General features: G+C 41.4%; 1 protein-coding gene across 1 annotated transcript; it reads right to left on the bottom strand.

Annotated features, from left to right (window-relative positions):
• LOC100599917 (histone H3.Y-like) lies at positions 1–9,920 on the bottom strand (the record flags this gene model as incomplete). Its single annotated transcript, XM_030808916.1, has 4 exons — positions 9,779–9,920; positions 6,126–6,169; positions 4,744–5,181; positions 1–12 (listed from the first exon to the last, which is right to left on the bottom strand). Coding segments are annotated over exons 1-4 (636 nt in total), but the record flags the coding sequence as incomplete, so codon positions are not given.

The following is a 9,920-nucleotide window of genomic DNA, read 5'->3' on the forward strand; positions in this document are numbered from 1 at the left end:
GATCCTCTTTGCCTACATATGCATAGCCCCCTTTACTATCAACTTTCCGCCCCAGAGCAGTACGTTGGCTACAGTCATTCAACCTACATGGACACATCTCTCTGACTCCAAGACCATAACTCTCCTTGGGGATTCACTTGGGTGTTGTACATTCTATGGACTTGAGCAAAGGCATAATTACATGTATCCACCATTATTATATTCTGTGGACTAGTTTCACTTCCGTACAAATGCACTGTGTCCCGTCTCTGCACTCCCCTTTCACCCTTGGTCTCTTGCAACCACTCAACTGTTGATTTATTTATTTGTATTTAAAACAGACACATCTCATTGTATATATTTCTTATGTACAAAATGCTATTATAAAATATGTGCACATTGTCTAATATCTAATTTAGGTAATTGACAGCCGTTAGCTGACATATGTATTATTGTGGTGAGAACACTTCACATCCATGCTAATAGCATTTTCAAGAATACGATATATTGTTAACTATAGTCACCATGTTGTAATATAGTCATTGAGCTTATTCTCCCTATATAACTGAAATGTTGTGTATTTCGACAAACATCTTCTCAATCCTTCACCCATGGCCACCCAGCCCCTGACAACCAGAATTCTTCTTTTTGATATCTATTAGATTAACTTTGTGAGATTCCACATATCACTGAGATGAGCTGGTATTTGTCTTCTTACACCTGGCTTATTTCACTTAGCATGATGTTCTCCAGGTGCACCCATGTGTCACAAATGACAAGATGTCCTTCTTTAAGACTGCATAGTATTCCATTGTGCATGTATATCAGATTTACTCCATCCTGTCATCGATTTTTGGACATTTAGGTGAATTCCAAATCTTAGCTATTGTGAATTAATGTGGGAGTGCAGATATCTCTTCAATACTGATTTCATTTCCTTTCAGTATATCCCTGGCAGTGTGGGATTGCTGGATCATGTGGTAGCTCTATTCTTTCCATTTTTGTAGGAACGTCCATTCTGCTTTCTGTAATGGCTGCCCTAATTTATGTTCCCATGAATAGTGCAAGGGTTCCCTTTCCTCCACATCCTCACCAACAATTGTCTTTTGACTTTTTGATCATAGACATCCTAATGAGTGTGAGGTGATATCTTCTTTCGGTTTTTATTTGCATTTCTCTGATGATTAAGGGTGTTGAGCATATATATATATATACACACATACCTGTTGCCCACTGTATGTCTTCTTTTCAGAAATGTATGTTATTTAGGTCCTTTGCCCGGTTTTTAAATTATGTTTTTTTTTGCTGTTGAGTCATTTGTGTTCCTAGAGTATTTTGGACAGTAATTAATACCTTATATGATGTTGGGTTTGCAAATATTTTCTCATTATGATTTTGTCTCTTCATGGTGTTGATTATTTTGTCGGCTTTGCAGATTTTTTTTTTAAGTTGGATGCAATGCATTTGTCTGTTCACCCTTTCGTTGTCTGCTTTTGGGTTGTATTCCAAAAGTTATTGGCTTAAGCAGTGTCAATGAGGATGTCCCTTGTTTTATTCTAGTCGGTTTATAGTTTCAAGTTTTTAATCTATTTTGATTTACTCTTGTGTACAGTATGAGATAGGGATCAAATTTCATTTTTCTTCATGTGGATACTAAGTTTTCCTATCACCATTGATGGAAGAAACTGTGGTTTTGTTGTGGTGGGTTGTTGGCACCTTTTTAAACAATCAGTTGGCTGTTTATATATGGACTGATTTCTAGGTGCTCTGCTCTGATCCAGTGGCTTAGGTTTCTGTTTTTATGCCATGTCTTGCCATTTTGGTTCCTATAGCTTGATAGCATACTTTGAAGATAAAAAACCATGAAATCTTTTTATTTTCCCTTTGTATTTGCCTCTGACATCATCACTCAGAGAGATTTCAAAGGAGATATTGATTCTTTACTTTTTCATTTTTTTTTATTGTGAAGACAGAGTGATGACATCGAATTTCCTTAGGTGTCACCCTGAAAACTGGAACTCCATTTTATTTTTTCTGTATATTTATTACTGTTTATATTATATACTGGGTATTTGGCAATTACATGTCAGTATAATTACAAATAGGCTTCAATTACACAAAATATTTAACGCTCAAATCCTACAGTAAGAGGACGTTATATTTTTAATACAATAATCTGAAAAATAAACTAAAAATAAAACATCATCTAGTATAACAATATATTGTTATTGTATGCAGTTCTGTTTTAGACAAGCACAAAACACACATCAATATGTTATTTCAGCCATTAATATAGGTTACATTGGGAACAGTTCTTTGGAGGTGAAGGCATGGAAATGAATGAAGAGATTAGACATGGTCTCTGGGGTTTGTGTTTCTCTGTCTAGTTTTTCATGCATTTCCTAGAGTGTGTTACCATCCTAACATCATGAAAAATCACTCTGTGACATAAAACAATCTTGGTCCGAAAGTAAAAAACCCATTTTAGAGGAAAAAGTAATTTTTAGTTTCATTTTTATTTTTGCAAGCTGAAAAACAGTTGGTTGATTTCCCAGGAAAATTATGGAAAAGTATTAAATGTTTACAAGGTAACTATTCCAGTGCTCTTTGAAAGCCCGAGACCTTCTAGTTAGAGTATTGGAAGACTTTCTGTTTGTTTTATCTCTTTAAAATCACATTTGAGCAAAAACATCCAAAGTCATAGCAAATCAGGATTCAGTGTGAATCCACCGTAGTCTCTTAAAAGGATGTCTTTTTTCTCTCTGAAAACAGCTGCCCATCCACGGGATGCCCAAAGCCCATGCACCTTTCTTCCTCCAACTAGGAAGACCCAGAAAAACACCCCCTCATGCATGGACCTCAGAGAACAAAATATAATGACAATGATTGTTAGTTTTTTGAGACAGAGTCTTACTCTGTTGGCCAGGTGGAAGGGCAGTGATGTCAATTTGGCTCCCTGCAACTTCCACCTCCAGAGCTCAATCGATCCTTCTACCTCAGCCTCTGAGTAGGTGAAACCACAGGCACCAGCAACCACACACAGCTAATTTTTTTTTTTTTTTTGGAGAGGAAGTTTTGCCAAGATTCCTGGCCTGGACAGGAACTCCTGAACTCAATTGATCTGCCCCCATCGGCCGCCCAAAGTGCTGGAATTACAGGAATGAGCCACTGTGCCTGGTCTGAGATATAAATATGATTGAAAGGGATTCTGAAACTGGCTGCTGCTTTCATGTGGGTGAGACCAATATCTTCCCAGAGGAAGATGATTATTTTATTTTATTTTTGTACTGGATGTTGGGGAAGCGGCACCTGGGCTGTCCCCTGTGAAAGGCCTTTTTCCAATGCCTGGGGTGTAACAGGGGCTTCTTCCCACATCTCACACATGTCCAGGGCTTCTCCTACCAACTCCCCGACAAAGACCTGGGTCATTACAGCCATGTCCATGCAGTAACCTGGTTCTAGGACACTGACCTGCACCTGACGGAATGCATCGGACTTCTACAGGGTGCCTCTCTCCCTTTCCCACCACAGACACACCCACACTGGTTATTCTGCCAACCCTAATGTGAAGTGACTTGTGGATACAGGGTCTATTCATATTGTAGAAAGTAGCGATCAATGTATGTTCATAGCAAACTAGGAGGAACAGCCCAGGCGACAGGGAACATTGCGAACATGGAACTGCATATGGAGAAAGCCAAAGTGTGGATCTCATCTGCTGTTTGATCAATCAGAGGAGACATTATTTGTTTGACACCAATAATTTCTTTTTTCCCCGTAGTCTTGCTGTGTTGCCCAGGCTGGAATGCAGTGGGGCCATCTCGGCTCACTGCAAGCTCCGCCTCCCGGGTTCACACCATTCTCCTGCCTCAGCCTCCCGAGTAGCTGGGACTACAGGCGCCCGCCACCACGCCTGGCTAATTTTTTGTATTTTTAGTAGAGACGGGGTTTCACCATGTTAGCCAGGCTGGTCTTGATCTCCTGACCTTCTGATCAGCCCACCTCAGCCTCACAAAGTGCTGGGATTACAGGCGTGAGCCACCATGCCTGGACAAGTTTATTTGGTTTTCAATAAAATTAAGGAACCAATTTCTTCACAATTATTCTTTTTTTTTTTTTTTTTTTTTTTGCGACGGAGTCTTGCTCTTTCACCCAGGCTGGAGTGCAGTGGCGCAATCTTGGCTCACTGCAGGCTCTGCCCCCCGGGTTTCACGCCATTCTCCTGTCTCAGCCTCTTGCGTAGCTGGGACTACAGGCGCCTGCCACCTCGCCGGGCTAATTTTTTTTTTTGTATTTTTAGTAGAGACAGGGTTCCACTGTGTTAGCCAGGATGGTCTTGATCTCCTGACCTCGTGATCCGCCCGCCTCGGCCTCCCAAAGTGCTGGGATTACAGGCGTGAGCCACCGCACCCGGCCTTTTACAATTGTTCTTGATTTGAACTACTGAAACGTGTTCACACAGACATTTCCACTTGACATGAATGTATTAACTCCTCTATGTAGATTGAAAATTTACAATTAAAAGAAAATAGAAACACAGTCACTACCTGTGATTTCTGCCTCGGTTTTTGCTCTCAATCATATGCTTAGTTACTTTCAGACCCTGTGCGGGAAATGATACCGATACTGAACACAACTTCTAACATCATATCTATCATTAACAGAGAAGAGGAAAAGCAGAACAGAACGCAAAGGAAATCATTTACAATGCAAGATTTTCTAGGAGCGTGGGCTCTTAAGCACCCTCTCTGCGGAGGCGCCGGCCAGCTGCATGTCTCTGGGCATGATTGTGACGCGCCTGGCATGGATGGCACACAGGTTGGCGTCTTTAAAGAGTTGCACCAGGTAGGCCTCGCTGGCCTCCTGTAGGGCGCCAATGGCCGCACTCTGGAAGCGCAGGTCGGGGCTGATGGCCTGGGCAATCTCGCGCACCAGGCCCTGGAAAGGCAGCTTGGGCAGGAGCAACTGAGTGGACTTCTGGTACTTTCTGATTTTGCGCAGCGCCAGGGTGCCAGACCTGTAGCGGTGAGGCTTTTTGATCCCTCCTGGGGGCGGCGCCCTCTTGCGGGAGGCTTTGGTGGCCAGGGGCTTCCTGGAGTCCTGCCAGGTGGTGGCTTTGTGCGGGGACTGCTTGGTGCTCACCACGGTGCGGTGCGGTGGCCTCTTCCTCCTCGAGCTGAGCCTGGCTGGCTGCAGGCAGTGCTGGGGTCAGAGAGAGAGAGTGGTGGGGCTGTGGACAGCATTCAGAGAGCCTGTGAGTTGAGATCCATGCGCATGATTCTCCCACACACAGTCCCTGCAAACCCAGCCCTAGACTTAGCAGCTCTCAGGTCTGTGGGTCGGAGGCCAGGCTGCTTAGTCTTCCCGGAGGGTCCTGGGTTTTTTGGTCTACACAGCAGCAGCCAGGAATCTCCCTCGCAGGCAGTCTCTTTCTGACTGGAGATCTCTGTGGTCTCAGTAAAGCCCTGCCTCTTACAAGGGGCTCAGATGATTGCATTAGACCCACCCAGTTACCTTCCATTGCACTCACTGCTTCACTAGACCCTCAACCTAATCATCAGGGCTGTGAAAACCTAATCAAGTGCTCGGGTTCTGCACACACCCAAGGGAGGTGTGGACTGTGCTTCTGGACTGTGCCTCATGGGAGGGATGGTAGGTGCGAATTAGCTAGAATCTGGGTGCAAAAGTGATTCTGAAAGTTTGCATTTCATGATAATCATGGAAGTAGTTACAATAAAAAAGATGTTTGAATAGAGTCACACATCAGACGACTTCCATGACTGCCCCAAAACACCAAGGGTGTGATCATGCGGCGTCTCTGAGGTTCTCTGAGGATGCGGTGAGACGGGAAGGGAAAGATGAAAAACCTAAATGGTCACCCCTCTATTAGGGATGCTCCTGGGGGCATCATTTTTCTCCCCCAAAGTGGCAATCATGGAAATCTCCTGGTAGCCTTTGGGGGAAGCTGAGGCTTTTTGATGAAATGGTCATATGTGCCTGTCACTGGGGCCCCCTGGCTCCTTTTTTACCTTGATGCCAGGGCTGAGCCTTCTTTCCATTGTGCACTTTGGAAATGCCATGAGGCCCATTGAAGTCCCTGAGTTCACTGAGCTGCTGAACCGAGGTCAGAGCTGCTACCTTCATACCTCTATCTCCATGAGAAAAAGCATAGCAAAGAAAAACACAAAAACTAACAAAAAAAGAAACAACACACAAACAAAAGCACCTATTTCAATACACTGTTAACAGGCTTCTCTGATACTTGTCGAAGAAATTTAATGCCCATGCATGCAATGCACATACCATGCGGACAACAGGTAATTCAGGTATAATCAACACTGACAAAATAAGTTCATATACCCATTTTAAAAATCGAGCTCAATTCGTAGAAAACCTTCAGATTCATGCTAAAATTGGGCAGGACAAACAGAGGTCCCCAATATCCTCTGTCCCCTTAGATGCATAGTTCCATTCACTAACAACTTTCTGTCCTAGAGTGGTACGTTTGCTGCAATCATTCAACCTACAATGACACATCACTCTGATGATGAGACCACATAGCTCTCCTTAGTATTCACTTGGGTGTTGTAAATTCTATGGACTGGAGCAATGGCATAGTTACATGTATCTGCTGTTAGTCTATCATATGGAATAGTTTCACTTCAGTACCAATGCACTGTGTCCTATCTCTGCACTGTTTCTTCACTTTCAGTGCCTTGCAACGACTCAACTGTTGATGTATTTATTTATTTATATTTAAAATAGACACATCTCACTGTATGTATTTCTTATATACAAAATGCTGTTTTAAAGTATGTACACATTGTCTAATGTCTAAATCTAGGTAATGGACATCCATTACCTCACATATGTATTACTGTGGTGAGAACACTGTACACCCACGTTAATAGCATTTTTCAAGAATACAGTCTGTTGAACTGAAATGTTGTGTATTTTGACCAATGTCTCCTCCAATTTCCCACCTCCAGCCACCACAGCCCCAGACCACCACCTTTCTTCTATTTTACATCTATCAGATTAACGTTGTTGGTCCACCTATGAGATCATGTGGTATTTGTATTTTTACACCTGGCTTATTTCACTTAGTATGATGTTCTCCAGGTGCATCCATGTGTCACAAATGCCAAAATGTCCTTCTTTAAGGTTGCATAGTATTCCATTGTGTTTAAATGTCAGATTTTCCTCATACTGTCATTCGTTTGTGGACATTTAGGTGGATTCCATATCTTAGCTATTGTAAATAGTGCTGCAACATCGTGGGAGGGCAGACATCTCTTCAGCAGACTGATTTCATTTCTTTTTGATATCGACATAGCAGAGTGAAATCTGGCTCACATGATAGCTCTATTCTTTCAGTTTGTGGAGGAAGGCCCATAGTATTTGCTATAATGGCTGTCCTAATTTACATTCCCAGGAATAGTATAAGGGTTCCCTTTCCTCCACATCCTCATCAACAAGTGTTGACCTTAGACTTTTGGTCATAGCCATTCTAATGAGTGTGAGGTGATATCTTATTTCAGTTCTAATTTACATTTCTCTATTAGTGATGTTGAGCATATATATACATGTGTATATATGTGTGTATATATGTATATATGTGTCTGTATATATGTGTATACATATCTGTATATGTATATACCTGTTGGCCACTTGTATGTTTTCTTTTCAGAAATGTCTATTATTTAGGTCCTTTGCTTGGTTTTTAAATTTTGTTTTTGTTTCTTGCTATTGAGTCGTTTGAGTTCCTAGTATACTTTGGACAGTAATTAATCCTTTATATGATGTAGGGTTTGCAAATTTTTTGTCTCATGATTTTGTCTCTTCATGGTGTTGATTTTTTTTTTGGCTTTGCAGTTTTTTTTTTTTTTTTTTTTTTTTAGTTAGATGCAATTCATTGTTTACTTTACCCTTTGCTGTCTGTGCTTTTGGGACATATTTCAGAAATCACTGGCTTAACCACTGTCCATGAGTACGTCCCCTGTTTTTCCTAGTGGGTCCACAGTTTAAGGTTTTTCATATAACTTGGTTTATTCTTGCGTATGGTAAGAGATAACGGTCCAATTTCATTTTTCTGCATGTATTCCCTGTTTTCCTATCACCATTGATGAAAGAGACTGTCCTTTTGTCATGGTGGGTTGTTGGCACCTTTGTAAAAAATTAGTTGGCTCGCTTCTCTGTTTCAGTGGCTGAGGTGTCTGTTTTTATGCCAGCGTTAGGCCCTTTTGGTTCCTACGGCTTGATAGCATACTTTGAAGTTAGGACAGCCATCATCTTTTTTTTTTTTTCTCTGTGAATTACCCTGGGCATCACCACTCAGAGAGATGTCAAAAGAGGTATTGATTATTCAGTATTTTAGTTTTTAACTCATTTTGAAGACAGAGTGATGACATTGAATCCCCTTATGTGCCAACCTGAAAACTGTAACTTATTTTATTTTTGCTATACATTTGTTACCGTTTATCTTATATTCAGGGTATTGGATCAATTACATATCAGTATAACTATAAATAAGGCTCAATTACACAAAATGTTTAATGCTAAAATCTTATAGTGAGAGGAAATTTTATTTTTAATTTCTGTATTTTTATAGAATACTATGAAAAATAAAGTAAAAATAGAATACTATCTAGTATAATATATATTATTTTCATACATATTTTTGTATTAGAGAAGCACAAAACAAATATCAGTGTGTTATTTCAGCCATTAACATAGGTTACATTTGGACCAAGTCTTTGAAGGTGAAGTCATGGAAATGAATGCAGAGATTAGACAGGGTCTCTGGGGTCTGTGTTTCTCTGTCTAGTTTTTCATGCAATTCCTAGAGTGTGTTACCATCCTAACATCATCAAACATCACTCCCTGACATGAAACAGTCTTGGTAGGAAAGTAAAAAGAGTCATTTTAGAGAAGAAAACTGGTTTTCAATTTCATTTTTATTTTTGCAATCTGGAGAGCAGTTGGTTGATTCCCCAGGAAAAGTTATGGAAAAGTATTTAATATCTACAAGGACAACTATTCCAGTGCTCTTAGAAAGCCCAGGGCCTTCAGGACAGAGTATTGTAAGGGAAGACTTTCTGTTTGTTTTATCTCTAAATCCCATAGGAGAAAAATTCCTAAGTCATAGCAGCTCTAGGATTCAGTGTGAATGCACCATAGCCTCTTCAGAGGGTTTCTTTTCTCTCTCTGAAAACAGCTCCCTGTCCACAGGATGCTCAAAGCCCATGTACCTTTCTTCCTCTAACTAGGATGCCCCAGAACAATGCCTACCCATGCATTGACCTCAGAGATCCAAACATGATGATGATGATTGTTATTATTTTTGAGACAGGGTTTTGCTCTGTCGGCCAGGTGAAATGACAGTGGTGCCCTCAGCTCACTGCAGCCTCCAACTCCAGGGCTCAAGTGATTCTCCTGCTTCAGTTTCTTGAGTAGATGAATCCTCAGGCTCCAGTTACCATGTCCAGCTAATTTTTTTTCTTAAATTACAGGGTGGAGGTTTTGCCATATTTCCTAGGCTGATCATTAACCCTTTAGCGCAAGTGATCTGCCTGCCTCAGCCTCCTAAAATGCTGGGATATTAGGAATGAGCCACTGTGCCTGGTCTGAGATATAAATATGATTAAAAGGGATTGTGAAACAGGCTGCTGCCTTCATCTGGGTGAGACCAATGTAAGCTATAAGAAAGACGTTAAATCATGGTTGAGTCCAGGATGGGATGAGATACTGAAGCTCCAGCCTGCAGAGGGTCTTGTCTTAGAAAGACTGGAACCAGTACTTTCTTCTCTGAGTTCAGGCCTTTCTATCTGGGCTGGGGCCCAGAGGAAGATGATTTTTATTTTGTACGCCGTGTTGGGGAAGTGAACCATGGGCTGTCCCCTGTGAAAGGTCACGCAAGAAAAGCCGTGACCCCACACCAT

Source organism: Nomascus leucogenys, unplaced genomic scaffold (assembly GCF_006542625.1).
Source record: "Nomascus leucogenys isolate Asia unplaced genomic scaffold, Asia_NLE_v1 000657F_136776_qpd_obj, whole genome shotgun sequence".
Taxonomy (NCBI): domain Eukaryota; kingdom Metazoa; phylum Chordata; class Mammalia; order Primates; family Hylobatidae; genus Nomascus; species Nomascus leucogenys.